At 40.1% G+C, this 25,752-nt stretch overlaps 1 protein-coding gene across 3 annotated transcripts in view; it reads right to left on the bottom strand.

The window, feature by feature from the left end:
* Nucleotides 1–11,449: 11,449 nt before the first annotated feature.
* The window catches only part of SNX24 (sorting nexin 24), a 139,559-nt gene continuing 125,256 nt past the window's right edge, over nucleotides 11,450–25,752 (bottom strand). For all 3 annotated transcript variants that reach the window (XM_058539302.1, XM_058539320.1, XM_058539311.1), the window contains 4 exons: nucleotides 20,420–20,514; nucleotides 19,016–19,048; nucleotides 18,420–18,484; nucleotides 11,450–12,972 (listed from right to left, as the gene is read on the bottom strand). In XM_058539302.1, the coding sequence (XP_058395285.1) occupies nucleotides 12,905–12,972; nucleotides 18,420–18,484; nucleotides 19,016–19,048; nucleotides 20,420–20,514 (261 nt within the window). In that variant the 3' untranslated portion in view covers nucleotides 11,450–12,904. The remainder of the gene's footprint in view (nucleotides 12,973–18,419; nucleotides 18,485–19,015; nucleotides 19,049–20,419; nucleotides 20,515–25,752) is intronic.

Below are 25,752 nucleotides of genomic sequence, written 5' to 3'. Positions count from 1 at the left end.
GAGTTCTTCTTTTCGTCACACAACAGTGGGGAACTATCAGTTTTAAGTTGGAGAGGGGCATGATGTGGTCTGCACTTAAGAAAGATTCCTTTGTCTGCTCTGAGGAGAATTTTTATAGGGAGCTAAAGTCCATATCAAGAAACTCAAAACATTCATACCCTTTGAAGGCCCCCCTCCTGGGCATTTGCTTTAGAAAGTGATCTGAAATTACAGTGGGCATCACTGGGTCAGTCGAGCATCCAGTCCCCCATGTTCTGGGGACGGCTGCCCATTTTCTTTGGGGAATCACAGCATTCCCTCAGCATTTCTTGTCCTTAGGGGAGGCTGACCCTACGGATGGGTACATACCCGGCCTGGCAAACTCATTCCTCAACTCACTTGGATGAATATTCATTGAGTGCTGGATAGAGCTGCAAACAGTGTCAGCCCTCGTGGTTCCCATGGAAGGAGACGATTCAGGCATATGCCACATGAATATATATAACAGACCCTCAGGTAGTAATAAGTTTATGAAGAGAAACAGAGCAAGGAGAGAGGACAGTGAAGAGGTGGTCAGGGAAGTCCCTGAGCGTGCACTGAAGGAAGCGAGGGGGCAGCAAGGCGTGGGGACAATGGGGGAAGAATGTGTGAGGCAGAGGGGACATGAGTAGTGGCCCTGGGTGAAGGGCAGGCTGATGGGTTCAAGAGACAGCAACGAGTTCAGGGGCACAGCGTGAGGGTGGGGGGTGAGGTGGGAGAGGGAGCAGGGATGTCCTGTAGGCAATCAGAACACTCCCTCACCTGGCCCCAGTGACTGGCTCAGGGATAGGTGTTTGACCTCAGTCACGTTAGTGAGCCTCAGATGTGGGACTGCTGCTGGAAACACTGGGAAAGAGCTGCTGTTTATCTTCTGGGATGTAAAAGAACAGACCTGAGAATGAAACTGGCACGGAGGGTAGCTGGTGTAGGAGATGGAAAGATGGACGGATTCCTGAAGACACCATTGAGCCCCTGAGTCCAGCTGTGCCTAAAGCCAACTCCACCCCTAGCTTTTTAGCTATGCAAGCTAATACACTGCCTTTTTTGCTTCAGGCAGGGCTAACTGATTTCTTGTGACTTGCAACCTAAAGTCTTTGTCTAATACAGCAATATTGAAAAAGTTTTATGTATAAAGATGTGAATTGCAGAATTATTTATGATAACAAAATACTGGAAGCAACTTGAATATCCCCAAATGGTTATAAAACATACATCCCATAATAGAACAGTGTGCATTCATTAAGACTGGTGCTACAGTACCATGAGAAAATGGTTGTTTTCAAGAAAAAAGTAGGAATTCCATATGCAGCATGATCTCAGTTATGTAAATACATTCTCAAAAAGCAAATGCAACAAAATATAAATTGACATAAAGCAAATGCAAGTGGTGGGATTTTTTAACTCTTTTATGTTTATATCATCTTTTACTTTTTTTAGTCTTCCAATTTTTCTCTAGGGTGTATTTCTTTTTAATAATTAGAAAAAGAAAACATTAAAAAAATTTTTTAAAGATAACATGCAAGGAAATTGGAAACAAATGACCTCTTAGACACATAAAGTGCCTTACATCTCAAATGTCAGAGAGCATGTAAGCCACTGCGACCCGCCATGCATAAGGACATGCTTCTAGTCTTTTCATTAGTATGAGCATATTGACATCTCTAGTGACAAAGCAAAAAGTGGTTCATTTTTGAAGTGCTGAAATTCTGAGAGCATTAGTGCACAGGTAGTAAATTGTCAGGCCATCTATTATACCAGATGACCAATAAGCTAACATCACACCCCTTGCTAAAAGTCGTTTATTTCTGGTACACTGAGGGTCAGACCTTATGCCAAAAACATCAGCGAACTGATGACTATAAACTATTGCTTTAGAAAAAGTCTACGCTCTCTGCAAAAGCCTCTGAAATAAATACTTCACTATTTTGCCAACTGTGTTGCTGAAAGGTCACGTATGCAGCCCAGGGTGTATATGGAATCTGAGGAAAATTACACTGGCCACCACCATCACTGTGCCCAAATTATTACAGTTTAGTCTTGAATCACTTTAACAAACAATTTAAAACATTTTGGTATCTTTAGCCGTAGTTGTTTTATTTTAAGGACCATTTAGCAATTTTCTGGATCACCAAGTAAGAACTTAGTAAAAGTTATTCTTGGGTCGGATGGTTTAGAACCACACTTTCAAAATTATTGACGACTCCATTGCTGATGAATTTTTAGGTTTTGAACAGAACTCACCAACCTCATTTTTTAGTTCAGCCGTTTTGAGTTACATAAAGACAAAAACATGGCAAAGATTTTATAGCAGGAAAAGGATTTGTTTTTGTTTTTCAACATTCCTATAATTCAGACAGCTGAAGAAATCTTTGATCTGGAAGGCTTGGAAATTCAAAGCCCCTCAAGGCACTTTTTTTTTTTAAATTAAGAAAGAGTAAAAACAGTATTTGTAATGGAAAATTTGGGGCTGTTAAGTACATAACGGCTTTTACTTAAGTCTGTAATTCATCTTGTGGATTTAAGATTCTGGCCAGGCATAAGATGTAGGTGTGATATAACTTCACCTACTCGGGGATTTGCTAGTGTTACTGATATTCCAGAGTGATGGAAAAACAACTGGCACTAATGCAGAATTAGAGTGACTAGTCACAGGAGTCCTGTTTGGGGAAAAAAGGTCCATCTGGCAAATATTGAGTCAAAACAAAATGCATTACAAAATCCATAAATGGAATTTTAATCCCATCGCTAGTTCCATCAGAATGCTTGGAGTCACAAATTTGGAGGATTTGGAGAGGACTCAACATGCCAATATCCCTTCCCTCGCCTACTTCTGAAGTGTTATTAGAAATCATGTAAGTTTCCACATCTATCAATTTTTTCAGAAAATGTGAAGGACTTTCTTCCTGAAGCACACTGGGCCTTTAAAGTGCTATTAAAACTCCAGTCACCATCTGTCCTAGGTGATAAATATTACATCCTGTCATTTGGAGAGGTATCTCAATCAGAAAACTTGAACCTTTTTCTTCTAACCTGAACATAAAAGATAGGACTGCTTCCTATGCCTCTTCTAGACACCAGGACCTACACTGTGACAGAATGTCATGAGGAGAGGAATAAGAACTGGTCAGCCTGCAGCAGAGAAATTCAAGACGATTTATTCCTGTTGTTCTGGAAGTTACAGCTCTCTTATAAAGACCTCGGAACTTCTGAATTGCCTCCAAGCCTTACACAAGCGGCTCTCTCTGCCTCCCCTACCCCTCCTCAGTATGTGAAACTTCCTCACACTGTTGCAGCTGCATGCTTCCTGGGTGTCTCCCATCTCCTCCTTGGACTGGAAGCTCCTCTAACGCAAGAATTAGATCTCATTCCTAATCTATCCCCAGACAGTGTTTCATGCGTAATTGATGCTCAATAAGCATGTTCAGAATCAGTAACCAAAAATAATATGCCTATGTGTATACTATGAGGTACTTAAAAATCTCTCAGGACCGTAAAGATTGTTAAACATTGGCATTCGTCTTTTAACTGTTTCTATTCTTTTTCAAGAATGTTACCTTTAAAAGAATAAACTTTTCCTCTATTTTCTGGGTTGATGTTTGAAGGGCATGATAGAAGTAGACTGGCAAAAATGAGGTGGGTATCAAACAGCAGGAGGAAGGGTCCAGGTGGCGGTACCCTTAAGCAGCAGTGTCTGTGGTGGGTGGTGGCTGGCTTCGGTGTCACGCCTTGGTTGTGAGCATGGTGTGCTGTCAGCAGTTGGTGGAGGCGCAGCCCTAAGCTGAGCAGTTTGGATTTGACCCGAAAGGTGATGAGAAACCACTCTCTCTAGTCGCAGGTACTGTGGAAGTCACGGTGTCCACTTTGGAAACCTTTACATTTGAATCCTCATTTGCTGGGCGATTTGTGTGGCCTTCCCTGGGAGTCAATGAGAAAGTTGTGTACAGACACACTGCTCACCACTTGTAAACTCAGTTAGATAGTAATATGATGCACTTTGCGGTCAGAGTCACAGGTTTGCTCTCTCTGCTTTGCTTTACTCCTGGCTGCAGAGCATAGTCCTGACCCTTGGGAACTGGGCAAGAAGTTAGAGATAGTTCAGCACAAGCTATCACCACAATAGGAAAATTCTAGGTCAGTTTCCTTCTGTTGGTGGATCAGTGTTGCATCTAGTTTTTCTTTCACGTAGCTGCAGACATAACTAGCAAACCAGGAGTCACAGTGTCTGAACTGTAAAAGAGACCGAGGCCTAAGAAAGGATTTATCCAGCAACCTGGAGATCCCTGAGGATAGGGGCTTCATCTTAGTTCAGGCTGCTACAACAAAATACCATAGACTAGGTAGCTTATGAACAACATAAATTTATTTCTCCTCGTTTTAGAGGCTTGGATCCAAGATGCAGACACCAGCAGATTTGGGGTCTGGTGAGGGCCTTCTTCCTGGTTCGTAGACTGTCATCTTTTCGCTGTGTCCTCACATGGTGGAAGAAGGAAGGGAATTCTCTGCCCTTATGATCTAATCACCTCCTAAAGGCCCACCTCCAAATATCATCACAGTGGGGGTTAGGTTTCAACATGGAATTTTGGGGGGACACATTCAGTCTATAGCAGGTCCCAACCTCCCACTCCCAGCCCCAATCAATGAATGGCACGACCATCCAACCAACTGTTCAAGCCAAAAACCCATCCTTGACTGCTTTCCCCCCTCCTTTTACCTCCCACATCCAAGTCCATCATCAGCAAGTTCATTGGCAGCTCTGCTATATAGCTTAACTATCCAGATCTCATCCTCTTCACTGCTACCACCTTAAACCAGAAGGTCACCTCTCACCTGTATTATTCAAGTGGCCTCCTAACATGAAGTCTTTCTGCTTCAGACCCTGCAGTCCATTCTCCAGAATCAGCCAGAGCAGTCTTTTAAAACTAAATCAGATCAAGTGTGATATATCACATATGTGTAATCATATGCATTATCCTAAATTGCATATTGTTTCCAATGCTTGCGAGCTGTTTGGAGGATTTTTTTAAATTCATGTTTAAAAAAATTTCATGCCTAATAAAGAAAAAGAAATGAATGTAAAAAAGTAAAATAAATCACTATTTGTCAACTGTACCTCAATAAAGCTAAATGAAATAAAATAAAATGGATCATATCCCTCTTGTGTAAAACCCGTCAATGGTTTCCCACTGCACAAAGGCTATACTCTTGAATTCCACCTACCGAGGAGGGCCCGTGGGATCCAGCCCCAGTCCCTCACTATCCTTTAAATCACTGGCTTTCCCTGGGGAACTTAACTGAAGCTCTCTCCCGATTTGGGGCTTTGGAATCTGCTGATGTCTCTGCAACACCCTCCTCCTTCCCCATTCTTTGCCCAGCTGATTCCTCCACCATCCTTTAGATCTCAACTTCTGTCACTACCTCAGAGAAGGTTCACACTCTGCCCAAGTCTAAATTAGGTATCTTCCCTGGACATAAGTAAACCTCCTTATTTTTCCTTCAAAGCACTTACATTCTGTAATGACAAATTTTTGAGGTATTTATCCATCCAAGATCACATTATTCTAAGTTCCATGAAGTCAAGGATTCTAGTTTACTCAGATTCAAATTAGAAAGATACCAAGGATTTAGAAAGATACCATGTTGCCTTCTGTGATGAAGAAAATTACCATGATAACCAAATATAAAAGTTCATGTAAAAGAAGACAATTTCTAAGTGTATGACATCTCATCTTTTACTACATTTAAAATACCTTATTGGTTTTGTTGAGTTGCTGATGGGTTGGACTGTTGTTTTAAAGGTATCGCCAGCCTTTGCTAGTAGCCATCCTGGCATTGTTTGAGTTTCTGCCAGCTACCCCTAAAAGTATTGAGGGTTTTGTTTTCATTTTTAAAAGTTTAAACCTTTTAAAAATGTGCAACATAAAAATAATTTGAACTGTCCTAGGGTTGTGGTTCTCAAGCTTTATTGTGCGTCATAATCACCTGGAGGGCTTGTCAGATTTCTGGGCCCCACTCTCAGAGTGTCTGAGTCTGTAAGTCTGGGGCAGGGCCTGAGAATTTGCATTTCTAACAGTTCTTGGGTGATGCTGATGCTGCTGGTCCAGGGTCCAAACTGCGAAAACCACTGCCCTAGGGTGTAACAAAACCGTGCTTTGTAATCACTGAATTAGCTTGGTTATTCATTTGTAAAGAAAGACAGACATTTAAGAAATCATCCAAGTGTGTAGTTACCCAACCCATTACCATTCCGTGTATCAAATTGGTGAGCAAACTGTAGAAAATCACTGTTTTCGGGATAATCAGATGTAATGAATCATTATGGGAATCTGGCAAGATGTTAGCAAATCCTGATTTCAAGGTTCTTTACTCCACACACATTAAGAAGCCCCTGCTGTGAAGCATGTAGCCAGCACTGAGCTGGGTGCTGGGAACACGGGCTGCCAGCCGTCTGCTTCTTCAACAGTGGTTCCTGAGATCTACTCCCGGCCCTGCACTGGAGAAACAGTGTAAACAAAGTCAGATGCTGCCTCTGCTCTCCATGGAGTTCACGTTCTTTGTGGGGAGAAAGACGGTAAACAAATACATAACAGGATAATTACAGATGGTGATAATTGCTGTGAAAGAAGGAACAGTTTGCTATGATAGAATAATTGTGTGGAGTGGGAGTTGGGGTGCTACATTAGATGGGGTGACAGAGGAGGGGCTCTTTCAGGAGGTGACATTTAAGCTGAGACCTAACAGATGAGAATGAGCCAGTCTTCTGAAGAGAGGCGGAAAGGGTCCTTCAGGCAGAGACCAGCAAGTCCAAAGGACTTGAGAGGGGACCAAAGTTGGCAAGTCCTGGGGAGTGAAAGGCCAGTAAGATGAGTACCAGCAAGAGGAGTGCAAAGGAACTTAGAGAGGGTGGCAGGAGTTTCAATTTTAAGTGGGAATGGAAGGCACTGGAGGATTTTGAGCAAGAGAGGAATATGACCTGATGAACATTTTAAAAAGATGGTTCTGGCTCTTATATGGAGAATGGACTATAGCGAAAATAGAGAGAGACCTGGGAAGAGGCTGCAGCTGAGAGCACAGAGCTTGGTTTAATCAAGTGAGATGGGAAAGCATACTGTAAATTATAATGTAGTATGGAAATACTAGCAACTGACACAAATACTAGTTCTTTCCGGCTTGAGTATTCCTCGTGGTTCAAAAATGTACATAAATACAAACAGTTCTGATGTGAGGCTGATGGGGGAGTGAATGAGCATGAATTTTGTAGTTGAAAGGTTCAAATCCTGATCCTGTTTATTAACTGGTGAACTTGGTCAAACTATTTTGCCTTTCTCCTCATTTTTCTCACTGTAAAGTAGAATAATAAGAATACATCCCTCATAAACATGTGTTTTATCAATGGGATATTATCAGTGGGATAAACTGTGGACAGAACTGAGCCCAGTCCTCTTGGCCCCCATATCAGTGCTCAATCATGTTAGCTACTTATTGTTAATCTCTCTGATTTTCTTCAACAAAAGTTCGTAAAAACTTTGTTATAACTTATATAAGTTATATAAGTTTTATATAAAACTTTGTTAACAGTTATAATGAGATAAAGTATGAAAAGCCCTAGTCCAACCATATGCGGTGCCCAGTTGGAGCTCAGTACATAGAAGTATCTAAATGAACAGAATATCAAAGCTGGAGTCACTGTTGATGTCACTATGACTGATGTTAGAGTAATGAAGACAGAAAATGTTTCACATTTTATAGGTCAGATTTACAATTATACTCCTAGGATATAAAAAGAAAGTTTTTTCTGGTAAATTACATGCACTCCAATGGCTTAATATTTTAATGTACCCTCCTCCCCCTCACACGAAAATAAATGCCTCATCAGATTCCAGACTGTCACTATGTGTCTGCATGGAAAGAAAACATAAATGTTGCAGAAATTTCCGTTTTGAGTTAATGTCTGCTACTTCCCTGGGTTTCCGCTGCTGAATTTGAAATCTATAATTATCACCAAGGATGGAAAACAAGCAAGAGGAAAATGATTGCTTCAAAGTTGAGTAGAGAGACCGAAGAACATAGCCTTAACCACTGACTGAACTTCATATCCAATTCAGTTAAATGGAAAGACATTCTCTAGTAAGTGGCCTAAAATTCCAGAAAACAAGGATTATGTCTCTATTCTTGAGACGATTGATACAGTGCCTTAATCCAGGGATTAAGGATGAGTGAGGGAACTCAAATATATTTCACTGCGAGTAGATGAGTAAATGAATACATATTCATATAGGGTGTCAACTGAGACCACCAAAACTTGTCTGTCATCCTTGCTGCTTCTTCAAAGAGTCTTGCTATAGACTAAATGTTTGTGTCCTTCCCAGATTCATATGTTGAAACCTAATCCCCAATGTGATGTTCTTTGGAGGTGGGGCCTTTGGGAGATGAATAGAGATTAGCGTCCTTATAAAAGAGGTCCCAGAGAGATCCCTCGCCCCTTTTCTGCCATGTGAGGACACAGGGAAAGCAGAGCTTCTCACCAGACACCAAATGTGCCAAAGCCCTAATCTTGGACTTCCCAGCCTCCAGAACTGCGAGAAGTAAATGTTTGTTGTTTATAAGCCACTCAGCCTATGGTATTTCTGTTATAGCAGCCCAAAGGAACCAAGACAAGTCCCTCCCCGTGGCCACCTGCAACACCCCAAGGGTTGAATCTATGTTCTCTTGAGAATAGGTTCTGCAGGAGGTATAAAGGTCAATAATCATTAAAGAGTAGTAGTTCATAAACCATTTCACCTTTTCACATCCCTCAAAGAATAGTTCCTAACACAGGTGTGTGTCAGAATCAACTGTTTTCTAAAGTACCCAGTTTTCCTTAGTACCCAAGGACAGGCCCCAGCCCAGATTTATTGATTCAGGGTCCTAGGTGATTCTGATGTGCATCTCTGGTTTAGAACTATTGTAGAATCTCAGAAGTTGCCAGGGAGATGAGAATAGCACCTGGTATGTGTGCCCAAACTCCTCCTGCACCCTTGGTAAAAATACTAGTTGGTTACTACACCCTTACTCACTGAGCCTATACCCACTCAAAATCCTTTCTTAAAAAAAGCCTTTTTTTGTTAATTGTGGTAAAATATACATGACATAACATTTACCATTTTAATCATTTTGAAGTGTACAGTTCAGTAGCATTAAGTACATTCACACTGTTGTGCAACTGTCACCATCATCCATCTCCAGAACTTTCTCATCTTCCCCAACTGAAACCCACTGAACACTAATTCCCCATTTCCTCCTCCCTGGCAACCTCCTTCCCCCTTGCAACCTCCATTCTACTTTCTGTTTCTATGAGTTTCACTATCCTAGGTACCTCATATAAATGGAATCATATAGTAGTTGTCCTTTTGTGACTGGCTTATTTCACTTAGCATGATGTCTGCAAGGTTTATCCATGTTGTAGCATGTGTCAGAATTTCCTTCCTTTTTAAGGCTGAATAATATTCCATTAAATGTACATACCATACTTTGTTTATCCATTGATGGACACTTGGGTTGCTTCCACTTTTGGCTATTGTGAATAATGCTGCCAAGAACTTGGGTGTACAAATATCTCTTCAAGTCTCTGCTGTCACTTCTTTTGGTGATATATCCAGAACGGGAATTGCTAGATCATATGGTAATTTTATGTTTAATTCTTTTGAAGAATTGCTGTACCATTTTCTACAGAGGCTGCACCATTTTACACTCCCACCAGCAATGTATAAGAGTCAATGTCTCCACATCCTCACCAACACTTGTTATTTTCTGCCAAGTAGCCACTCTAATGAGTGTGTCAGAATCCTTAACAGAGCACTTTAGGCAGCCATTATCAATTGATTAAAGTTGACAAATGAGATGAAAGCCATTTGTTATTTCTAAACTGTGATCATGGGACATCTACACTTTTCAAAGTGGAATGACTGGAGGATTTACCAGGTAGTGATGGTCAGAGTGTCACTGGGTTGTATACACAGCCCCTGGGGGGTTACGGGGTGGAGTAGAAAGGACACCAGGAAAGAAAGGACACCAGGGCTCCACTATGCAAAATGGCCAAGTGATGGAGATGAGGCCTGCGAGAGGCTCTGCATAAAACAGCACTGGGAGATGTCTGAGATCCGTCTCAGGCAAACCACCAAATCCCAGAACTAGGGGGATGGGGAAGTGAGGGCTGTACCCTATCCTGGCTTAAGTGGTAATGAGATTTCTTTTCTTTATTCTGTTTTCTTCCCTCTACTCTTTACTTCTCTATTGCCTAGGAATCCACGCTTCGAAAACTCCATGCTTTGTAAAGAGGGGGAAATGGAATATAGGTACACTGAATGTACCTTATTTATTTGCACATGGATGGAATCTCTCTGTATACACATAAGCTAAGTACAGTGGTTGTCTGTGGGAGGGGAGCTGGGAATACAGGAGACATGGTGGGAGAGGATTTTTCTTTTTTAAATATCCTTTTATATGTTTTTATTAAATTTTCAACTCTGGAAATATATTCCATTATCTTTCCTATATGCATTCTTGAGCAGCAGAGACGAGAAAGTTCCAAGTCCTTCCCAGAGTCTCTTGAAGCTGCGGATCAAGAATAAGGTTTTGCCAATTGGATATACTTTCATGAGATGTAGAGTGGAAGATGGAAGTGGGTGAATACCATCTTCCTGCTGCTTTGGGCTGTGGTTGCTGGCAAGCAAGGCCATGGGTGCTGAAAGGCAATTGTATAGGTGGTGGCAGCTGGACACTTGGTTCCAGTGCCCCGTTACCAGCTTCCTGGGTGCTGCTATGAGGCAGTTATGGTGGTCACAGTTACCCCCCATGCTACTTACTGACCCCTGGATCACAGCTAAGTAGTTTTTGACCTCAATAGCCCCTGATTGCCTGAATTCCTGCTGAAGGCAGAGGCTGTAGCTCCCCTGGCAGGCGGATACTGGAGGTTGCTGGGGCATTCTGGAAGTCATTCCTGGAAACCCACCAGGAGTCCATTCCCCTCATCCTTCCAAAAGATTCTGCAAGCATTCAGTTTCTTATTATTCCATTCTGCTTAAAAATACCTATTGTGGTTTCTATTCCTGCAATGGAATTGAAATGAAATATGAAATTACATATTAAAAATTTAAATAAAAATAAAAAATGAAAGTCACCACTAAAAAAAAATTTAATCCTCAAAAAAGATTTCTTGAGTAGTGTGCCACCAAAGATGCTTGGTCTTTATCTTTAAAAAAACTCTTACTATCTTGATAAACGATCACCTATTTAATGAGTACCTATTGGCTTAAGAGATGAGGTAATTTAACACTTAGCCTGTCAGATTAGAAATAAATGTCTATGTGAATATGTGAGAAGCTTTGTGTGTGTAAGTGTAAGGAGACAAGACACAATTTGTGTTTCTAATAAAATCCTAGGAGGAGAAGACAAATTCAAATATTTCTTGTTCTTTGTTTTTATTTAACTCAAAATAGCTAATAACAAAAACATTTAAAAAATATCTGCAACACTTGACTATGCAGTTATTTTTGGTTGATGACACTTGATTATTTAGTTCTTGCTTGTTTCAACAAGTAGTAACATATCTGTCATAAGTATATCTCTAAATGTTTGCAGCAGGCTTTAAACCTGTATATTTAGATCCTAATCAAAAACTATGATTTAGTTATTAGTTTTGAATCTAAATATTTTTCTCCCACACAGAAGCTTATTAAAAGTAATAACCATAAATAGGCTACCTATTAATTAGTTTTCAATGAAATGCCCGAATACAGCACATACATTCAGGTGGCATATATGCTTTTATCCTTTACCACTCAAAACGTGAATGTAAGAGTTATATCATAAGCACACTTAACTTACATTAATTCAATATATGAGGTCAGTGAAAAGGAAATGATAAGGAAAATAACAGTAAATTCCATGGCAGTACCACCTATTCAATGAATGGATGCCTTTGAGCAAACCAAGATGAGTGTTGTCAGTCTGGTGTTCCCTCAGTCACTGTTAGTTCACATCTGTCTCTTAGAGGTCAAGCATCTTACAGGGCTAAGTGTGATTCTAGTGTTTAAAGGTATGTGTTTTTCACAAAATCATCCTTCAACAAACACCAACAACTTCAACTGGTCTTCAACCAAAGAAACAGTCATTTTTTCCAACAGTGGAGGAAAAATTTGTGGTGGATGGACAGATTTCCAATATGGCACCTTTCTAAAGAGCTTTCAAGGATAATCTTGAAACTCTATTTTATCTTACGTACTGACATTAGAAGCTAACCCCTGGTTATGATGCAACTCTGCTGTAATGTAAATAAAAATGCCATGATTTAAAAAAATGCCCTAATATTGTCGATATAATTTAGTTTCCAGTTTAGTTCCTTCCTCACATTTAGCACAGTGTGTTTCTCTGATACTCCCCTGGTGCCAGTACTTCAGAATCTATCTATCACTGGCTGAGAAAATCTCATGATGAAAAGATTAGTGTGCCATACAATCTAAACCAAACAGCTACCAAAGTTGATCAGTCCCAGTACGATTCAGGATAAGATTTTCAATTAGCAAATGGTGCAACTGAAGCAGACAGTAACTTTGTTTTGTTACACATGGTGTTCCCAGGGATCTTCCAGAGCCTTTTCATGGGTTTCTAAATTGGCAGCTCCGTTCTACTTCTTAAACACTTGGCCTTAACCTCAGCGCTGCCCTGGTTCAGTTTCTATTTTTAGAAGCACCATTCCAATGGAAACGTCCCTGCCCTGAATTAAGCTGGGACTGTGAATTGGACCACTAGCTAGAGCTGTTATGTCATAGAGTTGAGGTTAATTTGGTAGATATCGATTTCCTTGACTATGACTTCGGAACTTGCTTCAGCTTCTTGCTGTGTAGGATTTCTACCTGGGCTGTAGATGAGGATAAAATATCCCGTGGAGAACTCCTTCAATCACCACATTCGGAAAATCTGGAAAACAAAAGGAAAGCTGCTTTTCTTACACACACCAATAAATTTGAATTGCATTTTGTAGACTTTAACATGGTAGGTCCTCGGATAACTCAGGAATCTGCCTCACCATGCAGTCTGCCCTTGTTCCAAGCTATCAGTCATGCTGCTTCAGCCCATGGCCACTGGAGTGTACCGCCAGGCGCAGCAGGAATGCGCGGCCAGATTTGTAGCTTATTGATTTAAGGGATGTTCTAATGGTTAATGCTGCCGGGCCCCAGCTCTTTATCTGAATGTTTTCTCACAAGGAAGATGGATTACACTGGCAATTCAATTTCTAACAAAATCTCAATATACTTGAAGGAATTCCAAGATTTCTACTGGGAATACTTTGCTGCAGTTTTTCCATTGTGGTTTACAGCAGCGTTTAGTTCAAGTTGTCTTGAGTATGCTTGTGTTATTACACTAGCTTCTGGAGACCAGTAAGAGGGGAGCCTGTCTTCTTAACTTAAAAGGGCAAATTTCCGACAAAAGCCATCTTGTCAAACTTGAAAAATCAGCTACATTTTTATAGGAGATACAAAGGAAACCCAGAGGTGCATGGTATGTTGTACCACGTTCCAGTCAGCAGAGCAGGGAAAATACAAACAGGTCCCCTGAAGAGGGGAACAAATCTATCCCATGGTTCAGAAGTTTAATTCCTAAACTTCGATCTGCACGTATTTATATCCAGGATTTATGCTAAAGCCAACCACTTTAAATAAATATGGTTATTATACAAGAAAATTAAGCAGTCCAATACTTTAAGCCAAAAAATAATAAATACGTCCATTTATTAATCCAACCTCTATAGAGTACCTACTAAATAAAACCACTTACAAGGGGACTAGACCTCGTGAGGGCGGAGAGTGGCGATGGGGGTGCAATTCAAGCCAGATAAGAATGGACAGGAATTCTGGCTTTATCTGAAAAGCAATGAGAAGCTATGGAAGGATTTTAAGCACGTTGAGACAGAATTGAATTGTGTTTTGAAAAGATGACTCTGGCTGCCATTCAAAGAGTGGACTGGAGCAAGTCCAAAGTGGTGATGGATTCGATGTGACCAGTGAGGGATTTCATAATAGTACCTACCTAACAGGTTGTTGTAAAACTTGATGGGTGAAACAAAGTGCTTTGACCTGAGCTAGGCACATGGTAAGTGCCAGCTATTATTACGTACCAAGTACTGTCTAATTACTGGGAATATGAGTAAATAACAGCCCAGGCCATGGAACTTATGTGCTAGTCAGGGAGACAAGCAAATGAATAAACAAGCAAAATATGTGTCGATAATATCTCCAATACATGAATATTCGATTACTTTTGGTTGACGACACTTGATTTCTTAGTGTTTGCATTTATCCAACATCAAGTAACATGATTTTTCATAAAACATATCTTTAAAAAGTTTGCAATAGGTCTCACACCTGTATATTTAATCCCAAACAAAAGCAATGATTTAGCTAAGTTAATTTTAATTCTAAATCTATTTCTCCCACACAGAAGTGTATTGAAACCAATAGCCATAAATGGAGTTGTTGATTGGTTTTCAATAAAATGCCCAAATAGGACATATTACATGCATTATCATATATGCATTTATCCTTTGCCTCCCGAAATATAAAAGTCTATTTGAAGGTTAATGAAATTACAGCATAAACATATTTAGCTTAAATGGATTCAAATAAGTAAGTTCAGCCAAAAAGGACCAAAAGGAAAATACGTTCGATACTTTGGGTAATTCTACAGCACTGTTATAGGTGAAGCAGCGGTTTAAGAGCGAGGAAAAATATAAAGCCGGGCATGGGGCCAGAGAGTGACAGGGGATGGGAGGGGAGGGAAGACCTTTGCGCGAAGGTGCCGTGAGAATGAGGTGGTGTGGCAGCCCGCTGTGAGGGCATCCGGGTGAAGGGCTTCCTGGGGGAGGAAACCGCCCCTGCCAAGGCCCTGTAGTTATTGTCCAGAAAATGCCGAGCAGATGTTGGATGCTGGAGATTTAGTGGGGGAATACGACAGAAAGAGACAAAAAAGGGAACAAAGTTTGTGATCATTACTATAAAGGAAGCAAATAGGGTGCTCTGATTAAAGTGAATGGAATAGAGGTATTTTATTTTATTTTTTTTACTTATTTATTTTTTCCCCCAAAGCCCCAGTAGATAGTTGTATGTCATAGCTGCACATCCTTCTAGTTGCTGTATGTGGGACGCGGCCTCAGCATGGCCGGAGAAGCAGTGCGTCAGTGCGCGCCCGGGATACGAACCCGGGCCACCAGCAGCGGAGCGCGCGCACTTACCCGCTAAGCCACGGGGCCAGCCCTAGAGGTATTTTATAACAAGGTCCATAAACTAGTGACTAATGATGAGATAATCATAGGTCTTTTTTTTTTCCTCATCTGTTTCACTCCAAATGGAGTATGTATGATTTGGCTTCATCGCATGTACGATTTAATACGATGTCCATTATTGCTTAAATTACTCAGAAATCTGCCCTTGCCTTTGTTTTCCATTGAGAGTTGATGAGAGGGTATGTGATTTAAGATAGGTTTTATTGTTATTTTTGTTGGTTTTCATTTATTTTATAAACATTTATTGTGAATCTTTTTTAAAAAAAGGTGAATGGGGTGGGGGGGGCGCTTGGAGACTTCTTGAGGGGAGTGGGCAAAGGCTCTCTGAAGTTGCACCCGAAAGATGAGGGAGGCAGCGATGTGTGGGGACAAGAAGAAGGTTCAAGGAGGAAGAAACAGTAAGTGCCCTGATGGGAAAAGGAGTTCAACACATGTGAGGCCCAGAAAGAATTCCAGTGCGGCTGGAGCAGAGTGTGTGAGGGGGTCCCAGTAGAAACACAAGCCAGGGCCAGACCCCAGAGGGCCTTGTAAACCATGGTAAGAGCCTGGAGCTCACAGGGAGGGTTGGAAAGGAAATACAATACTGTGACTCAGTACTTGTGTACACAAGGTAATCAAGGCCACAAGCAAGGAGGAGATTATTCAAAAGAAAGTGTAATGAGAAGAGGGGAGGGTCTACGACAGCCTTCAGGTGAGCTGCCAGAGATTGGAAGAAAAGTAGAAAAGTGGGAAAGCCAAGAGAAGACAGTGTTTGAAGGAGGAGAAAGTGGTCAACAGTGCTGAGGCTGATGAGAGGTCAAGTAAGAGGAGGGCTGGAAAATGTCCCTAGAGTGTAGCCATGTTGCAGTCACTGGGGACCTGGGCAAGAGTTGTTTTGAATCTCCCGGAAAAATCAAAGCAAAGACCAAAAAGCACATGCTTAGAGAATAACATTTGATTATTAGCATTTAATAAGAAGATAGTGTTTAACTGTCAGAACTTTAAAGACAGACACTCCTCTGATTCTGTGGGTGCCAGTATATCTGTGAAGGTATTTCCATATTCAGTATCCTCTGGAATAGTCACCTCAACGTTTTATTAAGAGACCCAATAACACAAAAATGTGATGCAAGTAAAAGGTATCTTTAAATTAAATACTAAAGATTTGCAAGAATATATCACCAGGATAATACTTCTAAGGCAATAAGAACCTGATTTATGAAATTGGGTTGGCCAAAATTCCACAAAGATATATCTGGTGACTGGGTCTCCCACACCTGGTTCCATCAAACCCATGATTTTCATTTACTCTCAAAGAGGAAGCCCCTTTGTGTGCAAGTCATTCATCCACACCAACATTCTACCAATGATACACACTTCTTAATCTTTCTAGCTCCAGACATTAGCTCCTGACGTTCTTTCCCAGAAAGTTTCTCCTGTTCTTCATTGTCAAGCCCAGTGCATAGCACATGCTGCTTAATAAGCTGGATGAATCGGATTTAAGGATCATAAAATACCTTCCCTCTTCCATAAAGCATCCTGGCTATTTAGTCCACAGTGATCATTCCACTCTCTATACTTCTATAGGAATTGCAGTCAAATGCATGAAATATCTGAGCATAAACAATACCTGGAAAAAGTACTTGTGGAACCATTTTTAAAAGATAATAAGAATACTTTATAAAACATTGCCCATTTACTCTACCCTAGGCTACATTATCAATATTTTTAAATGTAACATTTTGTTAACATAGTATCAACTATTATAACATGCATATTTGTTAAACATGGAAAGCAAATGCTAAAGAAAGGCAATTATTCCTCACTGAAAGGATTTTATAGGAAAAATACTATGAGACCGTATTCAAAGGCAGCTCTCTCTGATCAGGGTGCTAGGAATGGTCCTTCAACAGCAGGGCTGCGCCCTGGCCGGCCTTCTCTAAACTAACAGCTAAGTGGGTGATCTGAGTCACCCATCCTGCTACAGAGAACAGTCCTCTCTTTCTTGCTGGTCATAAGGCTTTATTGTCAGAACGCAGGAATGATTTCAACAGATAATTTATCGATTGCTATTTAGTTGCTATCTATTCAGTTACTCTCAGAAATAAAAGCTGAAAATTCACTACATTCATGCGCTGCATAACGACGTTTCAGAAAACAATGGACCACATATACGACAGTGGTTCCATAAGACCACTGTGGTACTGACCACACAGCCTCGGTGTGGAGTAGGCTACACCATCTAGGTTTGTGTAACCATGCTCTATGATGTTCACACAACGACAAAATCGCCTAACGACACACTTCTCAGAATGTATCTTGTTTTAAGTGACACATGACTGTATATGCAAAGAGCACAGAAAGAGAAATTAGGCAACAATGGTCTACCCATCAGCATGTGAGACTGAGCAAGTCAAGGACCTCCCTGAGCCCAATTTTCTCATTAGCCAACGCTGATACCTGCCCCACCTATTACCTAAGGTTGTTAAGGAAATTAAATGAGATAATGTCTGAGAACGTACTCATTGAAGAGCTGCGTAACAGAATACTTGGAGAGGGGATGCAGTAATTTAAATATCTTGGCACAAAGAAAGGACTTAGGCTAAAATATTGATTACATTTATACTTAAATTAATTCATTAGATTTAAATATACTACTTTTAAAAATATATATTTACCATCAAAGATGCTGTAATGCTGTAATCTAAAAGGAAATGGAGATACACATGCAATGTATATATACAGCTTTGGGGAAGAAGCATTTTAAAAAAGGACCAGAGCCTTGGATTCAAACTCTTGCATCTGGATAAAAACAAGCAGAGGCCAAAATAACACCACCAAAAAAATTAAAGACAATAAATACCTTTCCCTCTTATTACTCTAATTCAAAATAGCCTGGTAAGAGAGAAAGAAAAATTACATTTCCTCCTGAAAGGCCTGCCCCAATTAAAATTCTGAATGTCTCTTACACCAAGAGCACTGGTTTATTGGCAGATTATTAAGCCCTGGACCAATGTCACTCTGTTAGACCTGTATTAAAAACGTGGTTTCTGTGGTGCAGGGTCAGATCAGTAAAGAGCTGTTAGCAGATGACAGGTTTGATTACCGCTGGCTGCAGGCAAGACGTATGGATCCCTGAGGAACAGCAGAACCGGCTGGTGGGACAGTTTGCTGGAAAGGTCAAGAACAGGCATGTCAGCATCAGGGGACGACGGTAAACAGAAAACACTACAAACTAGCTTTGAGGGGATCAAACTGCTGTGTGGGGACATCTCAAGGTTTATGTATCTAACGGTGTGGGTGAATACCAGCAAGCAGAGTTGGAGGGAACACACCAGCACTGCGCTCATCTTCCAGACATTTCTTTGTGGAAGTTGAAGCAGATATACAATCTATACAATAAATCATTGCTGAAAAGCGTTGTTGTGGTTTTTTTAAATCTTGTAGTATGATGACTGATAAAATAGTATCCTTACTACTTGTATGAAACAATACAGTGCTCTCATTTCTTCATTCCTAGATGTGACTGGTTACTTCTACAACTTCCTATAAAATATTTCTAGTCTTAAAATCAATTTCCTAACAAAGGTTTTCAAGAAAATCATGACTTGGAACATTTACTCCATGGTGATTAACATTTAACAAAACCAGAGTCCCAGTCTCGGTTTGTAAAGCTCCTGATGGACTAGTATTATTTCTCACCTTGACTCTTCAGATTCCGTCTCATCAAAAGATCTAAAAAAATGTTTTAAAGAAAAAGAAAAAGACCATATAAGTTGGGTCAATGTTTATGCCAGCAAAGGGAAAAACAGCCTGTATTCTCAGAGCTCTGAATGGGAGACATTTTGAAAAGAGAGTGAAGCGTTTACACAGTCACAGCATGGCTGATGCCTCATTCTAAGGAATCTTAAGACTGCAATATTCTCAAATTGCAATTTTCCTGAAGATCATTTAAAAATCCTATGGTTTTACTTTTGGGCTTAGATAACGGAGAAAAGATTTCACTCACTGTCATTCCCAACATCCCTTCTTAAAAATACACAACCACACATGAAGCCCGACCTCCCAGTAAATGCACGCAAGTTGGAACAGACACACTGACAACACATATTCTCTGGTGAGCGGGGTGTATAATTCTCACTGTGGGATGAGTGGAAAGTGTGAGAGCTGTGTGACAGATGTGCAGCTCCTCACCCAGCAGCTGGCTGGGGTTTAACATGACTCTGGGTGTGGTTAGCTTGAACGTCTTGTAGTTAGTGTGGGTCCTTGAGGCAGGTCTGGAGGCAGTAAGAAAATGGATAAAACTCTCTTCCCTGCTTGGATTTGTGGAGAGTTTGTGATGATGTGTTTCTTAGTAAGTGGATGTAATGTGTCAGGGATATTGCGGACTGCCTTCGGAAGCCACCTCAACACAAGTCAGGTGCCCAGATCCGGGCAAATGGCTTGTTTCAGAGTTAATTCTTCAGAACTTTTCCCAATTGCTGATGATATCAAAGGTCTGGTTGCTGGTAGATAGGGATGAAGATCTGCAGCCCTGCATCTAGAGGTTCCTGAAGGGGAGAGAGCAAGATAGTAGGAAAAGAGAGCTTACGCTGGAAGGCCTGGGCTCTGCCAGCTACAGGGCAAGAGATCTTGGGAGACATTTAATTCCTGTGTCTCAGTTTGCTCAACTCTAAAATAAAGGGAGTTGGGTAAAATCACCTCAACGGATATTTATAGCCTTAAAATTATATGAATATATATGTTCCAAGGGGATATACTCTGCTCAAGTATCCATAAATAAATATATTAATCCCTAAACAGGCTCCCTAGATTCATAATTCCCATCATGTAACATCACTTCACGTAATAGCGTAATTTAAAAAGTCAATTCCTTAAGTCTAAACCTGAGTTACTGAGTGTTAGTCATTCGGCCGCAATATGGGATGAAGACTTAGGAGGAATTCCTTTGACTACAAGCAGGGGGCGAGCACGTGCTGTCCCAAGCCAAAGGAACGGGTGTGGCCAGGCCAGCCCTTCTGGCACCGCTCAGGATATTTATTAGGCCAATAAGTGGTTAAAGAGTAAGTTAAAATACATGTCCAATATGTAAACAACAATTCTTACCCACAACTCTCTGCCTTTGGTAGAGAGGGCAAGTGTCGCACATTTAGGAAATCAAGAAACAGCTTGGGAAGTTCTTCATTTTCTAAAATGACAGCCTGTGAAAGTAGAAAACAGAATTAGAAAGTGAAGTTTGTTAGGCAATCAATCAAATGAACTATTTCAAAAAGTCATAACCATCCATCAAAGTTCTTACCAGCATCATTCTTCATAATCAATATGAGGAGTGGGCCCCATTTCACCCACCAAGAATTCAGGCGGACACATACACTATTCAGTTCAGCAAATGCTCCATTTTATCTATTCTTTCACCCAACCAGCATTTACGGAGTATCTACTATACTTCAGATGCTGACTGGGGGCAAGACAGTGGGGCACCAGGTAGACACAGTTCCTGCCTTCATGGAGAGTCTAATCCAGATTTCAGAAACCTAGAAACATCAATAATACTGCTAAGATATGTACATCAAATTTTCCTTACTGAGTGATAAAGTGGTCTGGTGTGTGTGTGTGTGTGTGTGCGTGTGTGTATCTACAAGAGACCACTACTGTTTAGGAAATACTATATATGGCTTTTTTAACTGGAAGATTTAGTCAAGATCCTTCAGCTCTCACCTGTTTTGGCATTAGGATCAACTGACATTTATTGCTATTTCGACAGCTCCACTTAAAGGGTCAGTAACAACTTTACCACTAAGTGTAAATCAGCGTATATACTGAAAAAAAATCTATAGAGTTCTTCCATTTAGAACTCTGCTAAATAGCTGGCATAATGGCATAACCATGTCAGTTCTCAGATATCCAAATTATGCAATTTCAAGGAGAAATCTAATGGAGAACTACAGAGTGCATTTTTACATATATCTACTTTTAAGCGAGTCTGCTAGAGTGTGTGAACTGACTGCACGTTTGCCCTTCCTTCCCTTTTTTTACAAAGATCATGGAAAAAGTATCAAAGATTGTACAATAATCTCTGAAACTGATGTAACTATTCTCAAAGGTCATTTTTATAATTTACCATGGGTTTTTTTCCCCTAGTCAGCACATGTTGTTTAAAGAACAATGAGAACTGATTGTGAAATATCACTCACGCAGCTGATCAGGAACAGCTTTGCAATGTGATGTATAAGGTACATAACAAATGACCAAAGTCAGGTCAAATTATGTGTATCTTATGCATACATAATTCTATTTAATGTATTGTTTTTAGGCATAATTTATACACTGAGATGCCCCATTCTAACAGGTAATACTATTCAGGATATATATATGGAATGAGCAGCTACATAGGTCTCCAGTCCTCACAGGCTGACCTCCGTGCTACACTAGTGCTCACTCCTCCTGATGTTCTGTCCCTGGAGAGGGGGCATCCTGAAAACCAGCCCTGTCTGGGGCTCTTACTATTTCTTACACAGCCCACTGAACCCACTGAGGCTTAAGGGAAAAAAAAGAGAAGAAAAGAAAAGTATTTGGGGTTATACTTTATTCATTAAACAAATATTTACTAAGCATCTATTATGTTAGGCACTGGGAGATGGCAGTGAATATTATGAGTCCAGGAGAGTGTGGGCTGGTGGAGAAAATTAGCTATAAACAACTAAACACACACAGATAACCTAAACTTGCCTTAGAATGTAGTGATATAAAATTGAAAAACTCTACCACTTTCTAAATGTTTTCCCATCCACCTATCTACCCATCCACCCACCCACCCATCCATCCGTCTAAAACGTTTACTCTTTTCTGCATTATAAAAACAGAAAATAAAACATTCATAAAATAGAGAAAAAAACTCGTCTATCCAGAGGCATATTTTCATTACTATTTCAGTTAATTTCCTTCAAATCATTTGACCTTCATCTAAATTTTTACCTACCTGAGGAAATTTTTGGGGTGCCCAGAACTCATAGGTTCTAGGAATCATGAGACAAATGAAGCTCGAAGGAATTTTTGCCACAACACAAGTTGCAATGATTATCTACTCGTTTCTAGATATCTGATTAAGAGGATGATTTAATACCTATTTGAATAATAAAGCTTAATGTTGTAACAAATACAGAGTTGTTCACCCAAGCAATAGTTTTAATTATGTGTACAAGGGGTAGCTTTCAGATTGGAAAAAAAACAGGGGCGGGGGGTAACAGTCTTATCTCCACCCCCACATTTTAAAATAAATTAAATCAATAACATGTGCGGGACACTTTTAATGACCTGAACTACTTAATTTCCAGGATCTTTAGACATGTCATCCATCACTGCAGTATGGAGGAAGACATCTCTTGAGTGTTCAGGGGGTTACTTTGGTTTTATTAATGCAAGATTTAGGGAATTTTAACAAGGTGAATTGTTTATTTGCCTTGACAGATTGGCTTACAATGCACTGGCTACATCTACAGCATGATCATTAATGACAAAAGACAGGCAAAAAGCTGTTTACACTGCAACACCAGGACAGGAATTAATCCTGCTCAGCCTCCCCACACAGAGTACTCCAAATAGATGATCACACTGTTTTAGGCAAGATATACTGGCAAAAAAATGGATATGGAAATAGCACAGAAATCTGTGAGCATTGTTAAATGTTCATTGAATATTCTCAAATAATATTTTCCGTAAAGCAATGACCATTATGGATTTCAGCATTTACAGTTATAAAGAAAGCAGTTTTGGGGAGTTCATTACGCACTCAGCTACATGGTGGGAGTATTTCCTAAACTCGGCTAAGAAGGCTTGTAAGACAATAATTAATACTTAAGCACAGAGATAGAGTGTAATATAGTAGAACTTATCTAATTTAATATACTATGTACAAGTGAAATGACTGTCATTAATTAGTACAGAAATGCAAAAGAGAAATTAAATTAGTTCAACCACATCTTTTGGTTCATAACACATGATCTCATTCCACGAGAGACCCAACAGTGAAGTGGGTCCTCATGACTGTTCTGTTTACATCTTCTTCAGTTTCTTAAAAGCTTTTGCTCAAGAACTCCTTCTTGAAGTTGCACCCTGTGCCATCCCACATACTTGGTCTACATCATTCAACTTTATTCAATAGATAAGCTCTTAATTTAAAAAAATACATAAACTACATTTTTGAATATCAAATTATATTTCCCCATTGTTTTAGCTTGCTTATCTTTAGTTTTGATTAATCTTCAATGTCAGTCATTTTCATTCTTTCGAGAGGCAGAGTAGAAGGAAGTATATGGCTTTAGAGCAAGACCTGGGTTCAAACACCTCCTTTGTCTACCTTAAAGGGTTATTGTGAAGATCAGGTGATGTCTCCAAGAGTCTCTGGCACACAATTAGCATTCAATAAATGTTAATTCTGTTTCCTTTGAATCTTTTTGTTGTATCAATTCCCAACAATCTATTTTATCGGTTTTGGAAGTCTAGATTACTGTCCATCTAGCAAACAGAGCTTCTTAGCCCTCTATGATTCATGGATCCCTTTGAAAATCGGATGAGAGCTGAGAATCTTGCTTGCTGAAAAACACACACATATATAATTGTGCTGACTGTGGCAGGGGGTTTGCAGGCTCCTGACAGCCCAGCTAAGGACACTTGCTTTTAGCTTCGATAGCAGTAACACTGCTGGGCACACTTTTCATTTGGCCTGAAGCCTGAAGCACTGCTGGGCCTGTGCTGTATGCCAGCTCCCCAAAGGAGACGCTGGCCTCTTGTTTTGGTTCTCCATCTCTTTGTCAATTAGAACCCCGCTGGAGTGTGTGCCGCCTTGTTACTAGAATTCATTAGTGCTTTCAGCTCTGGACTGCGGTTGAAAATATTTGTCTGGCAGTGAGTCTACCCTGGTGAAGGATTCTTTCTGATGACCAAAATCTACTGCTGTACCAAATCTAGAAAGTAGTTCATATTCATGGCTTCTGTGTCTTCTATACGGAACTCCGGAATTCAACAATCTGTGGTGTGGAAGGTTCCCAAAGTTAGCAAAACATGAATGAAAATATGATTTAAACTCCGTTACTGCTGCATCAGAGGACAGCTGATGAGGCACTAGGACGCTACATCTGTCATGAGAGGGGTATTTTGAACCGCTGGGCAGTGATGATTAACCGATTAACTAATAACTCTGATAGCAGAGTTCTGACACGGGATGCAAGTTGGAATGCATGGCTGGGCAACTAATTTATGCAGTAAAACTTCATAATTTAAAATGAACATAACAAGTTGGAGGAAAAGTTGGAAATAAATCCCATTAGATTAAATTTTACAGGTGTAAGGACTGAGTCAAATACTATAAGAGGCAGAATTAATTACCCAGATGCAAGATGGAGAATAGCTGCTTATGTATAAGCGCTGTTGGTCTCAGGTGGTAGGTCAGCAAGAAGTGCTGCTTCCATAAAGTGTAAAATGAACTGAGGGATCCTCTCACTCCACTTAATGCAACACTATCCAGCCCCCAAAGAAAGAGAAATAAGAATAAACTTAGGAAGAAACAGAGGCAAGCAATGAAAATGACTAAAAGATTCAAAATAGTTTCCATAAGAAGAGGTCATCCAATAGTGGGTACCAAGCATGGAAGGAGGCAGTGGAAGGCCAGGGAGATAATGTGGTCTTTAAGTTAACCAACTGTTCTGTGAAGGAGGGTGGCAATTTTCAAAGCTGCCGAAACAAGAAGAAAGTACTCCAAACCAGCAGAGAAGGAATCTATCTCTAATAGAAGCCTGTGCAATAAAACTAGCAAAAGCAGTACATGCATGAGAAAACTAGGCATAAGAGTTTCTAAATATCCGGGGCTCTGAATGTCCTTTAGCTGCTCTTTCACACACACGCATATTGGAGATGCTACAGAATTAACAGAAAAATACACTAAAGAAATCTCTATCCAGTTTACAGTTAGGAAGTATGTAGACTAAAAATCAGCTTATTATTAAGATGAACTGTAACAAGTGTATGATGTACTATGTAACAGACTTCGCTATTACTATATCCACCTTGGATAAACATTAAAACTGGGCAATTGAGTGTACTGTGTAAGAAGCAAAAAAATAATGTTTATTTTTTATACAATTTTTTATACAAAATACAATACAATTTTTCTTTATACAATGTTACTTTCAGAAGAATAAATGATTTTCCTTAAAATAGACTGGATATCCCTTCAGAAATATCACTCTAAAAGAAGACTGGAAAAAATCTCATACTCTACAAAAACATTTACAAAAAAATGGCCTGAATGAGGCAGAAAAACAACAGCATTGCTACCAGCATCCCCTGCAAGCTCAATGTTTACTCCAGGAGAAATGTCTTTTTTATTGAAAAGGTGCAATTATCATCATGTAACACAAATCACAAAATCCCGATTTTTCTAC

The sequence above is a fragment of the Diceros bicornis genome, chromosome 1 (genome assembly GCF_020826845.1).
Source record: "Diceros bicornis minor isolate mBicDic1 chromosome 1, mDicBic1.mat.cur, whole genome shotgun sequence".
In the NCBI taxonomy this organism is placed as follows: Eukaryota; Metazoa; Chordata; class Mammalia; order Perissodactyla; family Rhinocerotidae; genus Diceros; species Diceros bicornis.
Note: the sequence above shows the minus strand (reverse complement) of the source record. Positions and strands in the feature narration are given on the sequence as shown.